General features: G+C 37.6%; 2 protein-coding genes across 2 annotated transcripts; both read right to left on the bottom strand.

Annotated features, from left to right (window-relative positions):
* Positions 1-6,985: 6,985 nt before the first annotated feature.
* Positions 6,986-7,676, bottom strand: LOC113326327 (actin-depolymerizing factor 1-like). The gene is made up of 4 exons (XM_026574075.1): positions 7,503-7,676; positions 7,244-7,442; positions 7,130-7,149; positions 6,986-7,084 (listed from the first exon to the last, which is right to left on the bottom strand). The coding sequence occupies exons 1-4, from the start codon at positions 7,674-7,676 to the stop codon at positions 6,998-7,000; spliced, it is 480 nt and encodes a 159-aa protein (XP_026429860.1). The 3' UTR covers positions 6,986-6,997.
* A 13,214-nt stretch (positions 7,677-20,890) lies between these two features.
* LOC113326595 lies at positions 20,891-25,964 on the bottom strand. Its single transcript, XM_026574294.1, has 4 exons — positions 25,192-25,964; positions 22,656-23,172; positions 22,468-22,549; positions 20,891-21,493 (listed from the first exon to the last, which is right to left on the bottom strand). Exons 1-4 carry the CDS (start codon positions 25,727-25,729, stop codon positions 21,248-21,250), a joined length of 1,383 nt encoding a protein of 460 aa, XP_026430079.1. The 5' UTR covers positions 25,730-25,964; the 3' UTR covers positions 20,891-21,247.
* Between the last annotated feature and the right edge of the window lie 1,953 nt (positions 25,965-27,917).

Genomic DNA, 27,917 nt, shown 5'->3' on the forward strand with positions numbered 1-27,917 from the left:
AAGATCCAACAGGCTTAGGGGATTATGTATTTGGTGGTAATCGTTAGTTTGGTTGTAATCGTTAGTTTGAGAGTTTTTCTTAGTTGTTTTTGTTAGTTGCTATTTCGTGGTTTGTTTAAATCGTTAATGTAATTGCACTTTTGTTTGATAAATAATAATCTTCATTTAAAGTTTTCTATATATGTTATAATTAAGAACTTAGAATTGATAAGCTAGATTAAATTGGGGAAACACTTTTAAGATTCCATAACAACTTGCATATCGGAACTTCTCTCCGTCGTCACGCAGCCACTTTGCACGACATATTTGATCAATCTCCACCAGGGTTTCACCACTTCTCATGTTTCGAGCCTCTTCTCATACCAATATACTTGTTAACATTCCTGGAAATTACGGAGAACCGAGCACCCAACCCCAACGAATTTCGATTGTAGAGGTTCGTTGTTTCTTCTTCAAATTTCATCAAAACGCGTTCCCAAAACGGAATTAGCCGTAATGCGCCATCAATGATTGGATGATAGTGTAGAAAAAATAATTCCGGCAGATGCATTCATCTTCGAACGTGCTAATTTGAGTTGTTGTGCAACTCTCCAACTATTTTATCTTCTTAATTCGTTTTCCACACTAGCTCGAAGTGCAACTCTTTGATTTTCGGCTGCATGTTCCTCTTCTATGAACTGAGCCATAGACATGTCTTGAGCCATTGCAAAAACTAAGAAAATAAGAAGAAGGTGTGAGTTAAAATGGTAGAGTAATATGGTATTTATAGGGGGGGAAATTATGACCGTTGGATCAGATTACACTCAGCGGTGCAACCTAAACCGGCCGGTCTTATAAAACCCGGTAGCGGTGCAGTAAACACCTAACAGTATAAACTGGACAGACTCGACCGCTCGGTGGAAACTTGACCTGGCCTGGCTAAGTGGCAAATTTACCACTTAGCCAGGCCAGTTTGCCAGTTTGCCCCCTCCATAGTGGGTGCTTAAATGGAAAACTCTTTGGTTTTCCACATCCATAGGAAGGGGCCTTAGGGAGTTTATAAGTTAATTTCCATTATAAGTTAATGCTTCTTCATGCTACGAAGATGAGAGAACGAAATGCTGTAGCATGGTAAATACATTCTGCTTGTTCTTGTAGGTACCTGAGGGAAGAAGCAAAAGTACAAGGTTTTGAAACCTCCAAAGCGCAAAGGCAGAAGCATCTAATTAAAAAGCTTGAAGTACTTCCAATAGCAGTCACTACGGGAAAAAACATCATTGACGACACAAGATAAGAGTTGAAGTACCCCTACGACAACTCCATTTCATGCATTGTGGAACGGGGGTATTGTAGAAAGTCCAAGTTTTTCTACAATGGATGACAAGTGTTGTAAAGGGTGATGTGATTCATGGTTCGACAATAGTTTGTCAATGTTGTGATTCTCTTTCGATTTTTTTTTATAACCTAACACAACTCTTGCTTGTATTGTAGAACAATTGTGGACAACATAAGTAGTATATCGTAGAAACATATACAACAACAATTACCAGTATTATGAATAATATTTGCACAACACTTGTATGAATTGTCGAACTATCTTGGACAGCACCTGGTTATGTCGTAAAGACATTTTTCACAACCTTTGGTATGTGTAGTTGAAATATGGAATACAACTCTTATTAGAAGTTGTGTGCATAAAACTATTTTGAAAAAAAAAAATTATAGCTGAAACTGAATTGCATGAATTGCCGAAAGTATTTCACATTAACATGCCAGTGTAGCACATTTACATTCATTCAAGTTAACCTACCACTCCAATTGCATTACCTAGCTAACTTCAAATCACCTTGTATGAAAGTGTGTTGCGCAACGAAAGAAAATAAAATGATAGATTCTTTGAACATGAATAAAAATATCATATAAATCGTAAAACACAGATATTGGCCTTCCCTACAAATATGACAGTAGCATACACGTTCCAGTAGGGTAGTCTGGGTTACATTGCTAAATGGAAATGATCCGTTTTTGCTGCACACTCTCTTCTTGGTAAACCTAACACCGATTATGAGAAACATAGTGGTAGATGATACCGTAGAGGCACTGGCTTAGACATGAAGTGTCGTAGTTCTCAACGAAATCCTACAGGAGAAGAGTGTCATTTAGCAATACAAAGTAACATTCAAAATTTTATAATACAAAGTAACAGTCAACCTAAGAGTGTCATTTAACAATACCTTACACTGAAACTAACCTTTCCAAGTCCTAGAGAGGGTTCACCGTTAGGTTGTGGACGGGGGATGACAATATTCATCAATGTACATGCAATCGCAAAATGTACGAGTTAGAAACAAATTATTCTGAAGGTCCAAAAGTGTAAACTAGTGGTTTAATTGGGGCGTGAAATAAAATATTTCCAAAGGCTGCGAAACACAAAAAAAACAAAAGCTCGAATATAAGAAACAAAGACATTAACTTACCAAATTTTCCACCTTCTACCCTCATATCTTCCAAAATATCTTCATACTCTTCATCATCTTTAAGCTCATCTGCAGTAACCACCTCTGTCAGGCATACGACCTTGGTAGCAATGCCACCTCCATTACCACCACCTAGACCACCTCCGGTTTGGAACAATTGCCTCTGCCAAAGAAAACAAGAAAACTCATTAGTAAAGAAACACGAAAAAAAAAAATCAGTAGCAAATATTTATATATTTATTGTATATACTGGAAACTAAGAAAAATATAAAGTGTGTTCCACTAACCTGCCACGCGACCTGTAGTTGTGCCTGTATTAAGACATTTCCTGCTCAGGTTTTAACTGAGCGGTGCCCAGGTTCGCTCGTCTAACAGTAAGAGTTTTATCACCCATTTAGAGCAGCACAAGCAATATCTGTAACTGAGAGATCCTAGTAAACGCAGAAGGCGTATCCTTTAGAGTTCCTTGTTTCCCTGTCCTTCACCAGATCGAAACCACGAAGGGGACCAAAAGATTCAAGCAACTCTCTAATCTGTGCTTTTGTGAAGTAATATGGGAGCCCAGTAAGTTGCTTGCATATACAGAAAAAACATGTTAAAAATTCAGCTTAATCCGATATATGGATAACCATTGAGAATAGGCTGTTCAGGATATAAATTCTGCAGAACGTAGTCATAGATTATGCAATCTTGGCAGTAGTAAACAGGACCTGATCATCATGCAATTTTTACTGTATATAAAGAGATGGATAACTAATTAATAGCTAAAGGATTCGCATATAACTGCTGGTAGGCTTCTAAAAGGTCCTAAAAATTATCCCCGGCAGCGGCGCCAAAAACTTGGCGGGCCCGGAGGGGAGTACAGAAATGATGCAATGGAAACGCGGGCCTACAGTAATACCGCAAGTGCACGGTCGTCAGTTGTAGCTCGTGCAAGTACGGGTCGATCCACAGAGATTGGGTGTGTTTCGGAAATGTGTGTTAGCTAATTGGGTTCCTAAATTTGCTCTGGGCTTAGAAGCCCTTTGGAAGTGTTGGGCTTAATGTACTATTGGGTTTGAATGCCCTTTGAATGAATTGGGCTTAGTGGGTTTGTTGAAAATAAAATGAACTGAGCTTGGGCTCAGTTGGTCTTTGAAAAGCAAATTGGGCTTGGCTATTTGAACTAGGCTTTTGGTCTTAACTATGGAATGGGCCTTAGTGAATTTGGGCTTTGGTCTTTAACAAATGGGCTTTGGTTAAGCCCACAGATGACTGAATTGGGCTATCAGTTTGAGTTGAGCTTTGGACTTGATAGTGGACCAGATTGGGCTCAGCTGGCTTTGGCAGTGAACTGAGCTTTGGGCTCAGCAGCAGCAGGCAGGAAAAAGAAGGCAGCAGCTTGGCAGCAGCAACAGAAGTGCTGCAGGGCAAGTGCAAGAGAAACAGCAACTGCAGCAGAACAAGCAGAAAAGCAGCAGCAGCAGCTGCAAGGGGAGAAAGGTAGCAGCACTGCAGTGCAGTAACAGCAGGAGCAATGCAAAGAAAACAGTGCAGCAAAGGTAATGCAAGTGCAGCAAAGGCAATGCAAGTGCAGCAAAGCAGTGCAGCAAAGCAGTGCAAAGAAAGAGCTGCACAGCAGCACAAGAGAGCACACAGCAGGGGACAGCAAATAGAATGTACAAGCAAGGAACAAAGCAACAGCAAAATAAAAGTGAACAGAAGCAAATGAAAATTACAGTGGACAAAACAATGCAAAAGCAACAGAAAATAAAATGAAAGATACAACAGGGCAACATCAAAAGCAAAGAACAAAACAAGAATGGACCAAGGCCTAAGGCCAAGGGCAGAGGTGATAAAGAAACTGACAAGAAGCAATACTAAGGCAAGAATACAGGCATTCCTATAGAATGGGTTGAAAACTAGCTTGCTATAAGCACTAGCTTCTCCCAATGCACAATCAACACTACAACCTAAGCATACAAGGAGAATGGCAAGAACATCAGCTTGCTATGAGCACTGATTTCTTGCCATTGCACAATCAGCACATTGCTTCACAGATACCTAGCCTAGCATTCCTTCAAATGACAGTAAAACAAACATGACAGGAACATTGATACTAACAGTGAGCATTTAAACTATGAACTAACATGACAAAACAATGAGTCTAACTAACAACAGGAACATCACACATTAACATTAATCAGGAAACAAACAGGATATGACAAGTCTAACATGAACATGAAACTAAGCAACAAATTGAACTAAAAAAAATCAACATTAACATTAACAGTGCATTAACAAGAGCACATTTAACAGTAACAAGAGAGTCTAACATGAACACACACAAACAAACATTTAACAATGGCAAACTAACATGACAACAAATGCAATTAAGAGTGGAAATGCAACTAACAGGAGCATCAAAAAAACTAACAGTGCAATTTACATTGAAATTAAGCTAACCCAAATTGGGTGGAAACTTGGCTAGTCCAAGAACAAGTTTTACATCTCATACATCAGTTCTATTTATAGTTTACAACAAAAATACAAACCCTAATTCGAAACCCTAAAATTTTGGGGAAAATCAAATTCTCTCACCAATTTTCTGAATTAAGCTCGACCCATGCCCTGTTGATGTTCCCTCTGCTCCTCTGAAGCTTTTCCTGCCCTCAATTTTGATTTCTCCTCGCTGTTGGTGAAACCCTAGCTTCTCACTGTTCTAGCTTGTAGCACCTAGTTAGATGCTAGAAACGAGACTAGGGAGAGACTTGGGATGGAGTGGTGATGGTGGAACTCGAGGTGATGGTGTGGTGGTGGTGTAGGCGACAGCGGCAGAGAGGGGAGGTGGTGTTGCAGAGCTCTGCAACTTTTTGGGAAGAAGGGGAAGAAGAGCTCGATGGGATTAGGATTAGGGGTTGTTTGGTTGGGAATAGGGTATGTGTTGCTATGGTGTGAGGCGGAGACCTCAAGTTTAGATGTTGGCGAATCTGAGATGTTGGATCATTGGTTCTGAGTGGAATCGAACGGATAGATGGAAGGATGTGTGAAGCGACCGTCGGATTCTGAGGTGCAACGAAGTTAACGGCACCAGATGGAGTTAGGTACTGTAGTGTAAGGCGGAATCATCGGGATTTGATGCACAGGCATTGAAGCGACCGTTGGATTCAACTACCATCTAATCTGAAGGCTTGGAATTTCAGCGCTGTGGTGCTCGGCAGAGACATCCGATTTTGATGCTCTATGAAGGAGCGACCGTCGGATGCTTCTGAGAACTGATCTGATGGCTGAGAACGGAGGCGCTTTTGTGTGTAGAAAATGAGGTTGTGCGCACCATTCTTCGCGGTTTCCTTGCGTAATTTCTCCCGGCTTTTCACTACTTTTCTGCTCTTTTCGCTCCGCGACTCATCCGAACTTTATTTATTACCTAAAAATGCAAAATTAATTAATAAAAAATATTTATTCTTGAAAACAATGAAAATACAGAATATGGGATAAAATGTAGAATTAATGCGCAAGAGATGAGTTAAATGCCAACAAAAAGGGATAAAAATATACAATATTTGGCACTCATCAACTGCATATACGAGGTTTTAGCAGATAATGAAGATATATATCTGTAAACTTCTCTAGTTCGATCCATGTTTTCTGAATCAAGCTCTTCGTACAGAGCATAATTGATCCTACACAAGAACAAATTTTGCCCATAAAGTCATCCCCTGCTGTCCACTGCACTACACAACCACCATTCCAGACATCCTCCTCAAAGCATTAATTGCATCAACATATGCAGCTTGACAACCTAGCCATGGCAGCAGCATCACAGTCACAGCACCAATATCCTAAGCCATTCTCCTCAGATCTATCAGCTGAATCCATCTGAGCTTTAACTGCAGTCCATTCATGTGCTACTGCAACAGCTCAACACCACCAGTTTCATGAGACATACATTCCCTTCTTCATAGCCATCATACCAACATTCCCCATTACCATTTCACATCACTCCATTCATCTTGCTTCCAAATGTCCTAACATACAACTAGGTTCGCAGGCCATTCATTGTATTGCGGCATCTCCATCACCAACTGCAATCCCATTTTTATCTCAAGACTCAGTTTCATCCATATTTATTTCAACTAAGAAAAAATACAAGAAAGATAAGCTGTAACTAATTCCATGCTCAAGTAGGCAAAATTGAGATGAACAGCCAACGAGAATAGCAATATCAAGATTATGAAATTTTTTACTTGAATAGAGTAACAAGTCACCTAGATATCATTCAGAAATGTGTAAGAGATTGCCTACATTGTAATAAGCGAAACAGATAGAGGTATAAAAGATGTCAACATCTTGAAATTTAGAAAGAAAGAGGAAGAACAAATCAAGGGTGTCATTTTCCCACACAAACTGTTACATATTAGCTTGCAATGGTAAACAAGCCAATACATCGTATCTAAGCCAAATCAACTGTCCCATAAAATATAGACATTTCATTTTAAGTAAAAGCAACTGCATTGGAGGGAAAAACTCCAATGCCCAGGGTTCAGAAATCATCATATTATTTAAAAAGCTCGGCTTCTAATGACATCAAGATCCATCTCAGTAGGATCAGTTGCTTGCAACTCTACCTGAATTCCGTCAAGCTCTCTCTTGAACCTCTCCTATGAACTCGCGTAAATCATCTTGGTCCTCACCCTTGTGGTATCATGAGACCTTCAAAACACAATAATGAGACAAAGGTTACTCACAGTTCTAACCCTGACCAGAATTCCTATCAGACAACAAAAAAAACAGTTGCAAAAGTTATCAATAGATGAAGAAAACCTTTCTCTTTTGGCAATTCTCATAGCTTTCAGCTGACTCGCCAAGCTTCTCCAGAATAATTTGCTTTTGCTTATCCTTCTCTTCAATTTTGTACACAACAAAACGGAAAGTCCTTTTTTCCTTCAATTCCAAAAACCTTTGTTTGCAATCATCGTGCACAGCAATCCCCGACGCTGCATTAGCCTAATACAAAAAATTCAATCCACAATTCAAAATCAATACCAATCCACTATACCCACATACCAAAATCAATACTAATCCAAATACAGGACCAACAAGAATCAATACCGAATACAAATTCCAACCTCCTCTCCCATTCTTCTCCATATCTTCCTCTTTCTCTTCCTCCTCTTTGATTTCAAATTCACTTTCCTTCTCATATTCAGAAGAACCAGGTTGTTGTGCTTGTTGTTTCATCCTCTCTCATTCTTCTCCATCACCCCTGATTACTTTAATTATCTTAAAATCCTCCTCTGAGATTCACAGCAAACCCTAATACAATTTCTGCCATTAACGACCATTACCATCTTCATCACTGCCAACATCAACTACCGATCACTTCTAGGGTTCGGTTATGGGAATTGGGATGAGGTTCTAGATTGAGAAGAAGATTTTGATGAATTGAGAACTTCTAGAGATGGAAGAATTGAGTTATGTGATGAAGATTTGAAGGAAACTTGAGTTAGGGCCGCCGTTGATTGTTACCGAGAAGAAATTTGGTTTTGTGTAACTTGAATCAGTGATGGGGTTGATTAGAATTTGGTTCAGATCTGGATTTGATGAGCTGCTACTATTGACTGTTGCGGATGAGAGAAAGGGGGAGTTAAAGAGAGAGATTGAGAGAAGATGATGAAGAAGAGGGGTCGAGAGAAGAGCAGCAGTGGTGATGGAGCGCCGCCGTCATCTGTGGAGTAGAGGTGTTCTTCAGCGGTGGTGATTGAGAGAAAAACAGATAGGAATTGGGTTCGAGTGGTTGAAGGAGGGTTATGCTTCGGAAAAAAAAGAAAGAAGAAAAGAGTGGATCCGAATGAAAATGATGGACGGTTGAGATTTTATTTGAGATGCTCATACGGATTAAGAAAAGATCTTGACGGTTGAGATTGTATTTAAGATGCTCATGCGGATTGAGAAGTATGTGTTTCATTTTGTGCTAATACGAGCTCATGTATTCGGTTTGATTATCAACCTTCGACACGAAAAAAATCCAAAAAAAATATAAATAAAAGTAGCACATTCTTATCGACATTTTGATTTAAAAAAATCCAAAAAATGTATAAGAATAAAGTTGAAAAATAAGAAATCAATGCGATAATTGGTGTGTTTCTTTGTGCTTATGTGCTTTCTCTTTGTGCTTCCGGTTTGAATTTCGACTAGTTACATAGGTCATGAAGTAATTTTGACTAGTCATACATGTCATGAAGTAGCTTTAGTTCACATTAATAGCATGATATATCATCGAAATCGATAAATATGAATCTCAATGTCGATTCAAACTTCAAATGTGGTATAACGACATACAAACTATGAACCAAGAAGCTCTGAGAGGGTTCTGACTTCAAACTTAGCATGATACATCATCAAAATCGATAAATATGAAGTTCAATGTCGATTCGAACTTCAAACTTGGTATAATGGCCTATAATCTATGAACCACGAAGCTCTGAGAGGGTTCTGACTTCAAAATTAGCATGATACATCATCGAAATTGATGAATATGAAGCTCAGTGTCGATCCAAACTTCAAGTTCGGTATAACGACTTACAAACTATGAACAAGAAGTCTGAAAGTCCACAAAAACGATGAATCCAACCATTTACTGGTAAGATTCCATGGAAATATTCTACGAAACCTTAAACACACACAAAACATGGTAAGAACGATGAATCCATCCATTTACAGGTAAGATTCCTTCGGAATATTCTACGAAACCTTAAACAAACCCTATTTCTGCACATTGGATGCAAACCAGACTCCGAGATCGAAACCTGGCCGCAAGTGGGCTACTCTAAGTCAGAAACTTGGTAAGAACGACGAATCCATCCATTTACAGGTAAGATTCCTTGGGAGTATTCTACGAAACCTTAAACAAACCCTATTTCTCCATATTGTATGCAAACCAGGCTCCGAGATCGAAATCTGGCCGGGAGTGGACTACTATAAGTCAGAAACTTGGTAAGAACGACGAATCCATCCATTTACAGGTAAGATTCCTTCGAAATATTCTACGAAACGTTAAACAAACCCTATTTATGCATATTGGATGCAAACCAGGCTCCAAGATCGAAACCTGGCCGCGAGTGGACTACTAAGTCAGAAACTTGGTAAGAACGACGAATCCATCCATTTACAGGTAAGATTCCATCGGAATATTCTACGAAACCTTAAACAAACTATATTTCTGCATATTGTATGCATACCAGGATCCGAGATCGAAACCTGGCCGTGAGTTGACTACTATAAGTCAGAAACTTGGTAAGAACGACGAATCCATCAATTTACAGTTAAGATTCATTCGACATATTCTACGAAACCTTAAACAAACCGTATTTCTGCATATTGTATGCAAACCAGACTACGAAATCGAAACCTGGCCGGGAGTAGACTACTATAAGTCATAAACTTGGTAAGAACGACGAATTCATCCATTTACAGATAATATTCCCTCGGAATATTCTACGAAACCTTAAACAAACCATATTTCTGCATATTGTATGCATACCAGGCTCCGAGATCGAAACCTGGCTAGGAGTGGACTACTCTAAGTCAGAAACTTGTTACAAACGACCAATTCATTTACAGGTAATATTCTTTCGGAATATTCTACGAAACCTTAAAAAAACCCTATTTATGAATATTGCATGCAAACCAGGCTCGGAGGCTGAGGATCAAATCCCCCCATCCCCATTTCTTCCAACGTTCTATATTTTTACTTCAACAACACTTATAAGTGTTGTTATGCATTTTTATTAAGAAAAAAAAACAACCAAAACTTGTGAACGGTAAGGATTGTTGATGAGCTAGACTTCCATGCAGTAGATTCATGTTCGAATCTCCCTTCTAATCTCATTTTTTCCAACATTCTATATTTTTACTTCAACAACACTTATACGTGTTGTTATACGTTTTTATTAAAAAAAAAGAAAAAAAACAAAACTTGTGAACTGTAAGGATGGTTGATGAGCCAGACTTCCATGCAGTAGGTTCATGTTCGAATCTCCCCTATAACACTATTTTTCATCATCATATTTTGGTGTTCTTCAACAACTCTTGTGAAAATTGTGATAGGCTTAGTCACTACCTTTATGGAACAGAGTTGTTATAGCTAAATGTCGTCACAACGTTTTTTCTTAAGGAGTTGTCGTTTGTTTTCTTAGGGAACCCCTTGTTTCCTAAGGGTTGGCAGTGATGATATACGACAACTCTTCCTTTGAAACCAGTTGTAAAACATATGACTTTCTACGATGTTTAGCGAAGAGTTGTAAATCTCCAATTGTAGATGTATATTTTTCCCGTAGTGAGTCCTTGCGGTTTTTGGTTTGGTTTTCAATAACATCCTTGGCATTCTACTTGATTACTTATACAGCTTTTGTTATTGATTTTCAGTCAAATTCCGACAATCTAATTAATTATTTACTGTTTCGCTAATGTTGGCAAAAAATATAGGAAATGACTTAGGTACTTGACATATAACATCTACATTGATCATACAAGAGGTTTACTACCCAAGGCGTACACGGTACAAGTTAAAGCACACATTTGAAATGCACTTAATGCTTATACACGTTTCCTCGCATACCACTATTTTCTTCATGACTGTGCAACTTCTATTTGTTTATTCTGATTCTGAAAATTAGGATTCTTTAGTTTTAGTATCTCAATTGAAGCACAGGTAGGAAGAGTCTAGTCCATTTGGGGCTTGACACTAGAAGAGCTTTAAATCTCATGAACAAGTTCATGCTTTTGCTTTTGCTAAAGAGTTTAAAACTTGGTACAATGACACATGACAATACTACCTCTCTAATGTGCTTTCAAATTGCCTCGCGTACCACTGTTCTCCTAATGAATGTTCAATTACTACTTGTTTCTTTCTTTAGCGTCAGACTTGGTAAAAGTCTGTCCGTCTCCTTCAAACTAAAATACTTATCCAAAGGACGCAACCATGCCCATGCTTTAATAAATCCAATTAAAGTCGATGAAAGTTTCTATGATCATGTGATGTTGTCTCAGATCCCAATAAAACAAACTCTAAATGAAAGAGACTTGACGAATAGGTCCTCAACTCTACATATGATTAGGCCAGTGTGCATAGTTTAGCATCTCAATTCTGGTGAAAATACAAAAAATGAGATCAAATTTAGAAGAGAAGCTAATGAAGAGAATGGCAATTGTTTATAGAAAAGCGGCAGAACTGAGAAGCGAATCTCAAATTCAACATCCACAGCAAGTCGAAAAAGCTATTAGAACCAACAACAAGAAAACTCTTTATACCAGAGAACTTAGTATGAAGACACGGTAAAATTACATTGCTATATAGAGCGTCCATGACACATTTCAGTCCTAATTAAGAGACTTACAATCTTACTCAAGGCACAGTAAAATTCAAGATTCATTAGTAAATAAAAAGAATGGTAAAAAATTAAACTTAGACATGACAATGTCTAGCTTCCATACAACTATTGTTTTTTAACCTCAAATTTAGGAGTAAGAAAATGTAAGAGCTGCAGAGAGTTTCTACTGAGAACCGGAGATGTTACCAAAGCTTCAGAGTTTCTTCAAAACATGCGCGGGGGGAACTTTGGAAAACCAAGAAGACTATTAGGAACTCGAAATCTTGCATCCAAAATTGATACGTCACTCCAAGAAATCGGTGGAAGTATTGTTGGCCTTGGTTTAAAAACAAATTCTAAGGTCCACAGAAGATGAGCAGAATCAATATTGCTATGCAGGAAAGAAGGATGACAGAGTTGCTCAGATACCCTGGTTTCAGCGTTATATGCCCAAACATACTCCTTGCAACTGAGTACAACAACATTTTTGTCAACTGGACTGAAACCTACATCCTCAATATCATTAATCACATCTTCCTCACCTGATCCACCAACCAAATGAGATTTTATTTCTGTTAACTGATCATGAAGTTTAATATCCTTGTGCAACATATCCCAGTGATCTCCATCAAGCACCCAAACGCTCAAACTCCCCTCTGTTGCATTGAACCTAGCTAAACAGATCAATCCTTCTGACTCCCCAAGAAATTGACTCAAAATGTCAATAGCATCACCATCCTCTTCTAGGTCAGGCATATGGATCAACCTACATTCATTCCCATAGGTTCCGTGGTTGGTGTAGTTTCCATTAACGTTGACAGCTAAAATTTTGTTATTTTCCTCTTCAAACCAGTATAAAACACCATTTTGAGCAACATAATCAACATAAGAATTGAATTTCCAAGTCACATCCAGAGGACATGAAACATGATAACCATTCCATTCACCCACATCCGAAGAAAAAATTTCTACCTTAAATTCCTTTGTTGGACCTCCAAAGCTTGGTATACGAACAACCTTATAACTCGTAGATGCTGGAAAACATTCGTAATTACATATGAAAGCAGTGACAGGCTTATAATATTCATTTCGAGGTGGCGGAGGAAGCAAAAAAAGATTTCTGAGTCAGTGGATTACATACATAATAACCTCTCTGACGATCTAAGCTTACTCTGCAGAGAACTAAACCATTACCCGAACCTAAAAGGTGTACATGTTTATCCAGGTGTAAAAACCCGAAAGAAAACCCAGGATGAGATACATATCGTGAATGTAAATCAGGAAATGCAACTTCTAACATTCGGGTATATGGATCTTCAGGGAAAGGAGCTTTATGAACAAATCCCCATGGGAGTGATGCAATGTTAAGTTTATACCATTTGTAAATAAAATTAGGGTTTGAGAGAATTGAAAACCAAACCCTTGAAACGCATTTGAATCTGAAGATCGAATCAAGAGTAAGTCGGAGAAGAATTTCATACCAAATATCTTCTGTTAAATGCTTTTGATTGGCTCTCTTCGCTAAAGTAGAATTCTCCATAGCTTTTTGTAGTTACTGTGAGAGTGTGTGAATTGGGGATCTTGAAACGTTTTTCCATTTTTATGCTGCAAGCTTTTGATGCAACACTACCACGAAGTTCACACGTGACTTGATAATAATTAGTGGGCTTCGAATCGTTCTATCCATAACTCTGGACCAGTGAGCTCCATGGATGAGCATTTGGCCCGTAATTTGCTTATTTAACTAGGACTAACCGTATTCTTGTTGATGGTTGCCCAGCCTGTTCGCTAATGGGTTGGATGCGGATGAAATTTATGAAATTCAACGAATTATGGATTGGGTCCGGATGTAACCTTGAAAATCCGTTGGACATTCATATCAGTTACATTAAATGCATTTATATAGTTTTTAGAAAATACAATTGATAGTTTATGAATTCTCGAGGTGTTTGTTTGGGGTGTTGTCTGTATCACTTTCATACTTGTATACATATAGAGAATGTGTAGGTTTTATAAGATGTCATCTATGAACAAATCCCCATGGGAGAGATGAAATGTTGAGTTTACACCATTTGTTAAGAAAACTAGGGTTTGAAAGAATTGAAAACCAAACCTTTGAAACGCATTTGAATCTGAAAATTAAATCAAGAGTAAGTCCGAGAAAGATTTCATACCAAATATCATCTTTTAAATACTTTCAATTGGCTCTCTTGATTGAAGAACTCTCCATTGATAATTGTTTCTTCAGGAAATTACTACTCCCAGGAGGGATAGTGAATCGGGGATCTTATCTGTTTTCCATTTTTATGCTGCTGGGCTTTTTTTTCTTATATTTGTTTGTTTGGTTTTCGTGGTTTTTCTGTTCTTTTTTCTTGAAAGGTTTTTTGGGACCATCCTTTTTTTGTGGGGACCATTATTTTATTTTTGGTAAGACATTAGAAGTAAATCTAGGTCACCCCTTATCTAAATATTTATGTTAATACCAAAATTATCTATTTCAATTAAAAAAGTGTAATGATTAGTTGTATCATTAGGTTAACATAATTAGTGATTAGTGCAAGATTAAATAAAAAAAAATAAACTAAATAATCAAAAAAAAGATAGTTGTATCATTAGATTAACTAAAATTACCCCTTAACATAATTAACTAGTTCGGTTGGGAAATGTTTTTTGTGATTTGCGAAATGACCGAACTAAAGTTCGGTTGGGAAATGGTTTTTGCAACTAACCGAACTTAGGGTTTAGTTGGGAAAAGTTTTTTGCAACTAACCAAACTAAAGTTTGGTTGGGAAATGTTTTTTGCATCGTAACCGAACTATTAGGGTTCGGTTAGGAAATATTTTTTGCAACTTAACCGAACTGATGTTCTGGTGGGAAATATTTTGCGAAATGACCGAACTAAAGTTCGGTTGGGAAATGGTTATTGCAACTAACCGAACTTAGGGTTCGGTTGGGAAATATTTTTTGCAAGTAACCGAACTATTAAGTTTCGGTTGGGAAATGTTTTTGCAACTAACCGAACTATTCAGCTTCGGTTGGGAAATGTTTTTTGCGACTTAACCGAACTAAGGTTCGGTTAGGAATTATTTTTGCGAAATAGCCAAATTGTTCTTCATGTTCATCATTTCCATTAGGTTCGGTTATTTCGACAGAATTTTTCACATAATTCCTAACCGAACTTCTCTCTGCAACTTCCATTTTCAACTCATTTTGATGGTTAATACTCGTTTTTCAACTAAAATTTTTCGATTCCCCCTGTTTTTTATTTTGATTTTGGTTAACAGATTCATTTAGATTAGATAATATGATTAAATTTATATAGTTATTAGGTTAGTTTTGATTTAAATTAAAGTAAAGGGTATGTGTATTTACCTAATTTTAGGACACCCTTTATAAGTATAGGGAGGTTGGCCTAATATGACTGATAGACACATTTTTGTGTCTGATATAATCTCAATTATATATATTGTTAGTGCTCGATTTTGTAATTATTTTGGCTTTTTATGTCTTTGTAGGTGTTTTTGGAAAAATAAGATTTTGCGGCGAAATTGGCTCGAAAATTGTTTTTTGCGTTCATGGGAGGACATTTTCTATTCGGACCCTCACTTTGGATAAGGGGTAACCTAATTACTAAGGGGAATCCTATTTCCAGGCAGCTGCTAATCGCACCCCTACTCTGGATAGGGGGCGACCATCTTCTACATTTGAAATTCAAAATGGCGGGAAATATCTTGACAGTTTCTGGCAGATTTAGGGTTCTTGCTTTGGAGGAGTTTGAGGTCGATTAAACCTCTGATTTTCATAGGATAGACTCCTTATGGGTCTAGGAATCTGATATGGGTGTTGAAATCGATTGGACTGGGCTCAATCGAGGGATTTTTGTCACAACAGAAAATATGGAAAGTCACGTGTGTGACCTGTTTTAGGGAATTTTAGAGAGATTAAAGTGTTGTAAACCTTCCCAAAGATTTGTATCTATCTAAGGAAGAGTTTAGAATAAAAAGGAAAACTCAGAAACGCGTAGAAATTCTAAAACAAGAAATTGCCACAACTTTGCCGTGAAGAGAAGGAAAGAGATTTGGGAAGATTTGGGAGAGATTTAATCGGTATTTTTGATATAAATAGATTGCTTGGGTCATATAGAAGGAGTGTCGAGAGTTTGGGGACATGCGGAGAGCCAGAGAAGAAGAAATCAGAGTTTTATCAAACTCTGTTTCTGTTGCTGCTGAAGAGGAAGAACACGAAGAACATTGACGCACGAGAAACAGTCATAAAACAGTGTCGTTGTTCAACAGCAGAAGAGAAGTAACGTTTATATACAACAATAATCATTGTTCCTCTTTGTACCAGAGATCTGTAACACTTTTACGCTGTTGCAAATCAGCTGCTTTACACCTTTCACTCTTTTAATCAACTTTTAAGCAACAAACATGTATTTTGAGCAAGTGATTAATATGAGGAGCTAAACCCCAACACTGGGATACGGAGGAAGCCATATTTCATGCGTGTGGTAATTATATTTAATTCTTTCATGACTTTTTGTAAGGATTATTAATTGTTTTATGGTTTTTATTGAACGGTTATGATTTCAATTGATGGGTTATACTTAGGTTAAGTCTTTTGATATCCCATGCTTTAGGTTTACATCCGTTGCTTTTCAAAAATCTACCTTGGCAAAGAAACAGAGTCAATATTCTATTTCAGCTATAATTGTTTGAATAACTATATGAATCGCATGAATGGATTTAAGTCTGAAATCAAATCTTTACAAGTCTTTGAACGAACTTTTATTTACCACTACAAAATTAAATCAATGACCATGGTCCCCAAAAAAACTATGGTCCCTAGAAAATGGTTCTTTTTCTTCATACCTGGCGCCTGGCGGCCCAGATTAATCCCTGATGGATCTGAAGTAAAGATGTCAGGCCCGATGATGTGGACGTTTTTCCAGACGGTCAGCTGGTACCAAGGAAGGATTCCTTTCGATACCTGGGATCGATGATCCAGAGCGATGGTGGAATTTACGAAGACAATCGACATTGGACCCAAGAAGGATAGAGGCGCAATGGAGATCGGCAATGGGGGTTTTGCATGACCGTAAAGTCCCACTAAAGTTAAAAGGTAAGTTCTACAAAACAGGAATTCAACCTGTAATGTTGTATGGTGCGGAATGTTGGGAGATTAAAAACTAATACATCAGAGAGATTTATAGACAGAGATGCGTATGATGAGGTGGTCATACGGGCATACGAGGCACGATCGAATCAGGAATGAATATGTACGTAAGAAATTTTGGGTAGTGCCAATCGAGGATATGCTCACCCAACGTCGGTTGCATTGGTTTGGGCATCTCCATCGAATGCCACCTGATGCACCGTTCGCGCAGGACGCATAGAAATGATGAAGCGCAGATGCCACCCGAAACTGACATGGGGCGAGGTGGTGATGTGGGACTTGAGCAAGGGGAATTTACCGGAAGAGCTAGCGTTGGATAGACGGAAGTGGGGAGAGGTGATACAAGTAAAAGAGGTAAGGTTTTTGAACTAAGACTGAGGTAAGATTTCTAAACTTGGAATGAGGATTCACCCGTTAACCAGCAAACATGTGAAATTATCCTAGCAGAATGTGAAGGGGGAACCCCCGTAGATATGCAGCTAGTATGATTGAGGGGGGAGGAGGAGGAGGAGGATCCCACTGTATCCCTGCAACATGGGCAGGTACCCGTAATTCCATTGAAGTGGCTACTACTTCATCCTCTGTAGCAGAAAAGAAACCAATGTGGAAAGTGCCAAGCACTTGCTCTTACCTAGTACTGGTTGTGTCGAGGCTGCCAAGCCGACGTGAAATCTGCCATACTTTCATAGAATGGATTCCACCTCTGGCCTACCCTGGACTCTTTCCGGGACAACAGGTCTTCGAGTATCTGTCTGTAATCTAATTGATTGGATGTGGGGGCGGAGTTAAAAGTTCGTTGGTCATCCACTTCCATATCTGCTAAGTTAATGATTAATTCTGATTAATTCATTTTTGGTATACTTATTTGGTTCGCTAATTTTGATTCATTTCTTTTCATTGCTTCCTCCCATATCAATCTTGGTCGACTTCTGCCTCTCCTTGTGTTTATAACACGAGTTATGATACCAGTTCATATTGGTGCCTCTAGAGGTTTCCATTGGACATGTCCAAACCATCTCAATCGGTGTTCAATAAGCTTCTCCTTAGTCGGGGTTATTACAAATTTGTCGCACAAATCATCATTTTTAATTTGATCATGATGCACTTATACTACACTCATCTTCTGAACTCTCCGATCACAACGCCATTTTACATATCCTTGATGAGGGTAACGTACTTTATGAGGACTTTTTTCTTTTCGAAAGAGCCTATTGCACATGATATTTCTCGGTACTTTGTCATACGTTTTTTTCCTAGTTGATGAATACCATGTGTAGATCATTTTTGTGCTTCGGGTATATGTCCATAACTTGTCTTGTCAAGAATATCGATTATGTGGTCGACCTCCAAGGCATAAAACTAAATTCATTATTCTTCACGCTTGTTATCCTCCTTAAATGATGCTCAATAACTCTCTCTCAAAGCTTCATTATATGGCTCATATAAGCTTAATTCTTCGTAATTTATACAACATTGAATATCCCTTTTACTCTTGAATATTGTCACCAAACTCTCCTCTTTTCCTCGTTCGACATCTTGCTTGATTGGATAATTTTGTTGATAACTTGGTTAACCAAGTTATACCTACATCCCCACGCCACACCTTAATAGGGATGTTATAGGGCCCCATCGCCTTTGTTACCTTCATTCTTTTTTAATGTTTCCATTATCTCTGGCACTTGAACTAGAAGAAAAAATCGTATGTTGGTCTCATCGGAATAGTTATCATGCTCAACCATGGTATTATGATCATCCCCGTTGAAAAGTTTGTCGAAGTATTTTCTCCATCTTTTACTTATCTTGTCATCCTTCACCAAAAGTCGTCTGCTTTCGTCTTTGATGCATTTAATTTTGTTGAAGTATCCTGTCTTACACTCTCGAAGTTTTGTTGTCATATAAATGCTCTTCTTGCTCTCTTTCATGCTCCGCCCTGAACACCCAACATAAACTTGAGATGAAGTTTTATTTCATTCAATAACTCATTTTTGAACATGCCTCGTACGAAAAATACCGGTGTTAGATAGCCACAATTATGTCAACTATATGTTCTCTTAGCTTTCCCGTTATGGATTCTACATTCTATTTATCTAAACTAGTCCAACTTACTTTGCGGCTAGCTTTCTTGCCCCTTGCACTTGTCGAGTAACGAAGACCCTCATTCATTTGTCAGTACATCCAGATGTTATGTAACATGCCACTAATAGGTGAAAGTTCCGTCCCTTGCTCATTTAACGAAAAACACAAGCCACTAAATAGATGACAACCCAACCTTTACTCTATGACACCGTACTCAGTTATGGTATTGCGCGTCCCTAAATGGCTAAATGGGTTACGCCCACAAAGCAAAAGACGAGCCACTAAATAGATGACGACCCAACCCTTACTCGTATAACACCATTTTTTTTCTACGATATTGCGCGTCCCTAAAAGGGTTAAGACCCCGGCGAAAAAACTATGGATATGGATGGTCCTTTTGCAAAAGTAGATAAATGCTGTTATATTTAGGAAAGAAGACACTAGTCATAACATTGTTAAACAAATATAGATTGTAGCTTAAATCTACCAGGCCAAATTAATTGGATATACCAAATGAGGCAAAATAAGATCATTTCGAAGTAAAACACAAAACCCCTTAGCCACGTATTTACAAAAATGGTTAATTTATCCTTGATTAATTAATACTAATAAATTTGATTAGGTTATTCATTTAGTAAGTTAATTAATTGATTAAAATTTTGAAATTAAGTTTTATTTTAGATTGAACTAATGGATTATATGGGTAGATTTTTGAGTTTTTTTTTTTTTCTTGAGAATTCTATTTGTAACGGAAATGAAATCGTACTACCCAAACACTTATAAATATGGAATTGTAAAGCTGTTGGGCGATTTCATACTCAAAATTACAAAAGGAATCAACACTTTCAATTCTAAAACTATAAAAAAGTCGGCAAGGTCGACAAAAAAATACCCAGCCGACTATAGGATTTTCGGCACACAGAGAAAAGTGTTTAGAAATGCATGATTAGTAGGCAAGGTATTAATTTCATAACCTGCCGACTAAACTATAGTCGGCAAGGTATTAATTTCGTAACTTTCTGATTAAAATATAGTCGGCAAGGTATGGGGATGGATACCGTGTCGACCCTGTAACTGATAATTTCAGAGATGAAAAGTCGTCACGGTATTCAACCTTATACCATGCCGACAAAAAAATACCCTGCCGACTTTTGATTCGTTTTGATTCTTCCTGTTTCTCTTTTTTTTTTTTTTCTTTTTGATCTCATCATGTATAGTTAGAGTTTTGAAGAAAGATTCTGAATTTTTTTTGAATATGTTTTAATCGGCATGGTTGTTTTATTATATCAATAGTATGGATAATTTGGTCTTTTTAATACCTTTTAGACACCTCTTAGCACACTAATTTGGATGGGAACAAAATGAATAATACCCAATTAACCTGGGTATACCCTAATCTAGTCATGTAAATCTATGCAATCTTGAAACATTTGCATTAAGATATCGTTAATAAATATTTCTTTGACTCATGTTCCAATGTAGATAAATAATGATCCTGTCAGGCATGGCATCTTGCAGCTCCACGCAAACATAAAGGACTTTCTCAGAACATGTTCATTTTTCCCCATAACAGGGATTTTATTCTTCTTTTCATTTCTTTAGGTAATTACAGCCATCTGATCTACAACAGAGATTGTTCGTGGTTAGATCATACTCATTTTAAATTGAAAAATGGCACCATTGTTGGTGTACAGTTTGACAGCAATACACTGATAAAACACTAGAGGCATAAATTGCAGGAAACCAAGATTTTTTCCAAGTAAATCAGAGTCTTGTCTAGTTTCCATAATGCTTTTCAGGAGTAAAAAAATTTAAGAGCTTCACTGTGATAGATACTCTGCAAGACAGGAAAAAAACCCCACATGGGTTCACTGCAATTTTCATGTCATCATCTTGTTTTAGCTGTTTGGGATCTCACTCTGATACATCACAATCATAAACAAATGCTCTAAATTTCTACACTGTTTCCCTTTACCAACATTACACTGCTATCCTTTTCTCAGTCAAACAAGGACTAAACACCAAATCTTTACAATCAATGGACCACAGCATTCTATGCACTTTGTACTAACAACAAATAGACTCTTTCTTTATTTGGGGTTCCATCTCTTTACTTCATTGGGGTCCTAAAAACGAAGGACTTTGGCATTGTTCTTCATTGGGGTTCCTAAAAACAAAGGACATTGTTATCTAGAAATGATGGTTGTTGCAAGGAAAACAACCACATGAAGTAGTATGGTCAGAGATGTAGTAAGAAGAGTTTTGTAGTTGTTGGTTCTTGAGTATCATCTTTTGTGCTTGTTCTGTGGCTTTCTGAACTTGTTGTGAGTGTTGAATTTGTGCTTCATTTCTCAATTCTTCTGCTTTTCTATGAACAATTGCCATTCGTTTCATTATCTTCTCTTCTAAATTTGATCTCATTCTTTGTATTTTCACCTGTTTCACCATAATTAAACCAACAACACCAAAAAATAAGCACACTGTTGAGAATTGAGATGCTAAAAATGCAAGCAGAATACGCTAGACTGGTGATACATATCCACGTGTTCAGGACCTCCGCCTTGTCAAGTCTCTTTTCGGTTTTAGAGTTTGTTTTATTGGGATCTTAGACAACAACATCACATGAACATGGAAGCTTTCATTGACTTGAAATGGAATTATTAAAGCATGGGCATGGTTAAATATATCATAGTTTTTGTCTTTCGGATAAGAATGGAGACAAATCAAGAACAATAAAGTAAATAAGAAGAAGATAGGAGAGGAAGAAAAAGATGAGTATGTTGACAAATTTTTGGGGCTCGATGAGGAAACAGACAGACTTTTTAACTACTCAAGAATTAACATAATAATAGAGCCATTGGGTGTTTGTCTCTAAATCTGGTTAAAGAAGAGGTAAGTGTTGTCAATGTCATGTGCCAATGCACCAAATCTGTTCAATCTTGAAACTCTTTAGCAATGAACAAAAACAAAGTCATAGACTAGTTCATGAGATCTTTAAGTTCTTCTAATGCCTGCCCCTAATGGACTTTTACTGCCTGTATTGTAATGTGAAATATAGATTCATTCTAAATATCGGAATTTCAAAGAAACAAGTAGTAATTGCACATTCATGAAGAAAACAGTAGGTATGCGAGTCAACGTTGAAGCATATTACAAATGTGTGCTTTAAACTTCAACCATTTGCGCCTTTGGTGACCTCATGCATGATCAATGTAGATGTTATATGTAAGATCCTAAGGCATTTCCTATGTTTTTTGGCCAACATTGGGGACAAATTATATAATTACTAATATTGTCGGAATTTAACTCAAAATCAATAACAAATGTTTTGTAAGTAAAATGCCATGGATGCTATTGGAAACCATAAACAGTAAAAACTGCTTAAACAAGGAAACTTCCATTGAAAGTACCTCAAGCTTTTTGGATTGAGCTTCTGCTTTCGCACTTTGGAGGTTTACCCAAGCTTGTATTTTTGCTTCTTCCCTTTGATACCTGCAAGAACAAGCATATTACTATCCAACTTGGACAAATTTACCACAAGTGATAAAATAGACATAGTAATTAGTAATGCAAAGAAAAATGTAAAATTGAAACTAACCTGCTACAGCATTTCGTTCTTTCTTCTTCTTCCCATGAAGCAGCTTTAACTTCAATTGCATTATTATGCTTCCTAGATCCACCACAATTAAACGTACTATCGAAATGTCTCAAACTCTTGGAAATCTCTTCTTCTTCCTCCTCTCTCGAGCTCCACTTCGACGTAACCGAATCAAACTGAGTCCCCATTTCAAGTTTTGCAAAATGATGCTCTGAAATATCTATGTTGGTACTAGTCCTTTTGGGTGTCGCTAACAATCCTGACCTATCTTGTGGCGTATTATGTCTAGCAGGAGAAGCAATCTTGAAAGGGGTATGACATCTAGAAGTTGTTGAACTTGCTAACGGAGTCATTTCTGTCCCAACATCTCTATGTTGAATTTGCGGAACCATTTCCGTTCCAGCATCTTTCATTGATTCACAAGCTGAATTTCGAAACAAGAATCCTTCTTTCGATGGTTCCGAATATCTGAAGTTTGGGAATATTGCTGCTGGCTCTATATTGTTTGTAAACTTATCTGCATTATTCAAAAACTACATTTAGTGCAAACAAAATTTCCAGTAACAAATTTCTAGGGGCATTGCCCCAAGAGATTTTATTGACTCCTCTTTAGTGCTAAAATGCCTCCTCCCCAACGCATCAATCCAGTGATGGAATTAGCCTTGGGGGGGCTATTGCCTGTTGGAACATGTAATTTGTAATGCTGAGAAGATTCTAGAATCCATCAAATCATATCATCTGAAAATTCATGTGAAGCAGATAAAAGAAACAGTGAGAGCTAGAGAGATAAGTGCAAGTCCAAGTGACTTTCCTGTAAGAAATTGAGTGAGCCAAAGTTGCGACATTAAAGTTCCATTGTATCACTTTCATTTCCAATTAATATAAGCCTCACTTATCATTCAATTAACCAATCTTTGTTTCTTAAATCATTTCTACAAACCCATCTCACTTCCGCATTGCGCCAACAAATTTGGTATCAGAGCTTCAAAACATTTCAGTTTCTAACATGGTATCAGAGCGGGTTCGATCCAAATGGGCGCTAAAGTTTCCGCTACAAGCTGAAGGTGATAATTACGCACAATAGAAGATGCAAGGTACGTCTCAACTATCCAAGTTCACTACTTATTTTACAACCCCCAATAGAATCTAGTTATCACCCAATTCTAAGTTTAGAAAAATATGAAAAGAACATAGCAGCTCGTGAAGTTGAAGTAGTTCCTAGAAATGATAAGTCTCCATATAACATAAAATACAGGTAAGAAATGTATAAGTTTCACCTCCTTCCATTAAAGAAAAATAAATAACAAAAATAAGAAGAGAAGTTTCCATCCTTGCAGGAGATGCACCAGAGAGTGCCTTTCTAAAGAAAATTTGAGGGAAGAGCATCAAAGAAATGCCTCCTCAAATAACAGAGATGGCAAAAATGAGAGTCATCCTGTAAAAATATTCTACTCATAAAGTTGAGTGGGCGGAACCTCTGAACCTACTATGGTCAAGTTTCGTGAAAGGCGAGGAATATCAACAGAAGGCAAAGCCTCTAAATTTAAGACTGTCAAGTTCGGTCTAAACCGTGAAGGAGAAGGAGATAATTAGCACAAGACAGAGGTTCTGAATCTACAAGGAACAGGCTGCGAAAATGCCAGGTCAACAAAGAAGATCTAAAACAAGATATGGAGACACTACGAAGGCGAGCTGGTTTCAATGTGACGATAAGCCCGAAATGAATACACTACGAGCAAGAGAAGCCAAGAGCTATCAAGAGATTGGGTGAAGAACAAATTGGACGCTAAGCCAATTACAAATTAAGAGGGGGTGTTGGAACATGTAATTTGTAATGCTGAGAAGATTCTAGAATTCTGCACATAAGTTTAGCAAAGTCTTGTAGTGTCAACTACCAAGAGCTAGTCAATGGTAATTTGTAATACAAGAAACATCTAGAAACTACAAGGCCTAAGGATGTACGGCCGGTGGAGAAGACTCTAGAGAGTCGGTTAGTGCAAACAAAGTTTGCTACTGTTTGAAGTCTAGATAAAGCTAGAAAAGTCTGTCGGTTATAATAGGATATTACCTAGTGAATATTCTAGAGAAATGTAGAGCTTGTAATGAAGGTTTATGTAAGACTATAAATAGGCATGGGCATCCCCATTTGTAAGCAAGCCAGATTCAATTCAATAGAAGATAAAGTTCAAATTTACAAAGTCCTTGTTTCCATCTTCACCACTAGAGTTTCTGGAGCTCTATACGAGCAACACCACTATGCTCGTATATCTCCGAAAATATAGTTCAACGTCAAAATTATAAAAATTTCTATCATTGCCCCTATTGATTTCCGGAACAACTAACTAAGTTTTTGTAATAAAAAGTAAATGGATATCCAGAAATGTGATTATCCCCAAAATTGCAGGATTAAAGGGTTTTAAGTTCATAATTTCTCTAACCACCACCACTAGACACACCACCGCCGCCACCGCCCACCACCAAAAAGTGAAAAAAGTTGGAATACAAAAGGCTATGAAGAAAGCAAAAAGGATCTAACCTTTAAGAAGTACTTCAGTTCCAGGAGCCGCACCACCACCATGAAAAGCTGAGACTGAAACTGTAGTGGTAGTAGGCTGATCAAAAGATTTCACGTTTACAGATTTCTCTGAGAAAATCTCACTTTTCTGTTGAAAAACTGGTGAGGGTTTAACAAAAGGATGAGCTGGTGAATCATGAGTGCTAATAATCCATTTCTCAGCATTATCCCATTTCGATGGAAACCCTTTTCTTGAATGATGATTCCCAGTACTATTACTGAAACTAAACACAGGTCTACCAGGTGTTGGTGGAGCTTCAATCAGTCTCATCCTATTATTACTCTGAACTGAATTCACCGATCCATCTCTCTTAGTATTCATTGGAAACGATTTAACAAAATCTGAAGTCTCTTTTAGATTCAGTTTACAAAGTGGGTCTACTGCTGAAAATGTATCATCAAATGGATTCTCTCCTTCGTTCTTCTTGTTGTACTCTAATGGTGTTGCTGATGAAGGAGGAGGAGCTTGGTAGTATTTTGAAGTCGTCTTGAGATCCATATCAACAAAACCCTTCACTGTAATTGGTTTTTTCTGACTTGCTTCATTTGTTGTTGGTATCACTGAAATCCTTACTGTTTTAAGCAACTGACTGACTTTAATGAAGCATCATGATACTTGGGACAGCTCAAGAACATGCATCAAACCCAACAGGTAAAAGAAAGACCAGTCAAGCAACAACTTTATTCTGCAACAACCCACATGAGTGAAGAAAAACCAAACTCAACTCCCAAAAATTCACACTTGTTTTATACAAACAAGAAGGAGAAGTGAAACTTATTTTATAGAAATGTACAAAAAGAAACAGGGTTCAAGATTTTAGCTTCAAAAGTACATCAAAAGGATGCAAATTCTTCTTCAACTCTAGACAATTGTAGCTAGCTAGAGAGTGATATAGTGAGTTGAGTGAGGGCAGGACTTGAGTGGGTCCCACATTTTTTCTTCCAGGTGGGTCCCACTTACACTGACAGGGTTCTTGATTATGGAAGCAGGAAATGGTTAAACTAGAGTTTACTCCAAATTCATAACTCATAAGGCGAACTTAATGCGGTTTTGATGTGCATTTTTTTGGTTATCTGATGAGTCTGTGGGTTATAGAAGCAAACTTGAAAAATCCCTATTACTGAGATTTGTCAGAAGTTGAATTCAGGACTCATAACAGTAGTACAGATGAGAAAGCCTGAAGACTTATGTTTTTGAATTCTTGTGGTTTGCTTGTTGGATCTTTTTTCTTTTTAAATTTCTACTCTGAGAGACTCAACTACAATCTGTCAATGGATGTTAACATGTGGCAAAGCTAATGCAGTATATTTGCCTCCGTGACTGGTTCTGTTTATTATAGAGGAAGAGAATCCTAACTCATGAGTACACATCCTTGATCTTGCCGGCAGTCACATCCTTGTCATTAAGTACCATTGTGTGGGACTAGTTATGAATGTACTGTAGTTAATGCTGGATAAGGGCAACCAACAAGCAAAACTCTTAAGCGGGCACGAGTTTTATGGTCCAAATTTGGGACAATGAATTCAGACCTTTGATCATTCTTTTCTTTACCCCGTTATCAATCCCAATGCTAGATTTATTTCGGTCTCTATCGTTGAAATTGTGTCGCATCTTGTCCAAAATCTGGACCATCCCCTGTGTCCCGGCTGTGGGAGTGTCGGGCAACCACCATGGAGTCGAGGCCGAGCTGGGTCTAAAAGAAGGGGTTAAAAAGAAACCTACTCATGCTAGGTCCTAGGATGCAAAATAGGCTTTGAAGACTATTTTATTCCCACAAAGACACAAATGGTTAGATTAAATATAAATGGGTTTGGGAGCTAGTTGGGCTGAGTATGCATCTGCACGCCGATGTTCTAAGCTGGCTCTGCCATCGCATGCAGTAGCACGGATGTAATACATGACGCCTGCTGGAATGGGTTACTAAATTTCATATGGTTATCAATTTTATAGACAATTACTTAATTTTGTATGACTGTGTCAATTCCGTAGAATTTAATACCCCTCCAACATCCTTGAAAAATATCTTCCCATAAAACTATTTTGACTTACTTTATATATGATTTTGGTATCTAATTTTGCATATGTAATGATTCTTCTCCTTTTAGGTTCACCATTTCTTTTTTTTTCTTTTTTTTTTATTACATACCATTGATTGTTCTTTCCAACTCTATTATATCACGTTGAGGTGTCTGGATCTAGCCAAGAAGAATCCAATGGAATCCATTTCCTATTCCTCTCTATATAACTCCATCATCATCCCATAAAATCCCGGCTTGATTGGGATATACCCAATAAGACAAAATCTGGTCATTATGAAGTAAAACCAAGCCATCCCTTAACCTTGTATTTTATAAATTACCAAAATGCCCCCATAATGATTAGCACTAATTTAATTTAAATGATTAGATTAGTTAAATTAGTTAGATTAGTTAGTTGATTTATAAGTTGGGTTTTAGAAATAATTTAGAGAGAGAAGTAGAATGAAGTAGTAGAGGAAGTTTTGGGAGGGAAAAATTAGGGTTTTTGAGAATTTTGTGATATGAGTGACTCAAATCCTGATTTTGAAGTGGGGGAGTCTTCTAACTTTCCTCCTACATATGAGTACTTGTATGATAATCTACCAGACCATGATCAAATGGATTACATGCATGACCCTCACTTTTATTTTCCTCAAACTCATGATGGG

The sequence above is a fragment of the Papaver somniferum genome, unplaced genomic scaffold (genome assembly GCF_003573695.1).
Source record: "Papaver somniferum cultivar HN1 unplaced genomic scaffold, ASM357369v1 unplaced-scaffold_10, whole genome shotgun sequence".
In the NCBI taxonomy this organism is placed as follows: Eukaryota; Viridiplantae; Streptophyta; class Magnoliopsida; order Ranunculales; family Papaveraceae; genus Papaver; species Papaver somniferum.

Excerpts from the sequence above, each read along its gene's own strand:
- LOC113326327 (XM_026574075.1), bottom strand. The coding sequence starts at position 7,676 with ATGAAACAACAAGCACAACAACCTGGTTCTTCTGAATATGAGAAGGAA. Across the intron at positions 7,150-7,243 it reads AAAGGTTTTCTTCATCTATT|GGTCTCATGATACCACAAGG; the intron begins GATAACTTTTGC and ends TTGTGTTTTGAA. Across the intron at positions 7,085-7,129 it reads GGTCTCATGATACCACAAGG|AGAGAGCTTGACGGAATTCA; the intron begins GTGAGGACCAAG and ends GAGAGGTTCAAG.
- LOC113326595 (XM_026574294.1), bottom strand. The coding sequence starts at position 25,729 with ATGGATCTCAAGACGACTTCAAAATACTACCAAGCTCCTCCTCCTTCA. Across the intron at positions 22,550-22,655 it reads AGAACGAAATGCTGTAGCAG|GTATCAAAGGGAAGAAGCAA; the intron begins GTTAGTTTCAAT and ends TTGTTCTTGCAG. Across the intron at positions 21,494-22,467 it reads CTCAATCCAAAAAGCTTGAG|GTGAAAATACAAAGAATGAG; the intron begins GTACTTTCAATG and ends ATGGTGAAACAG.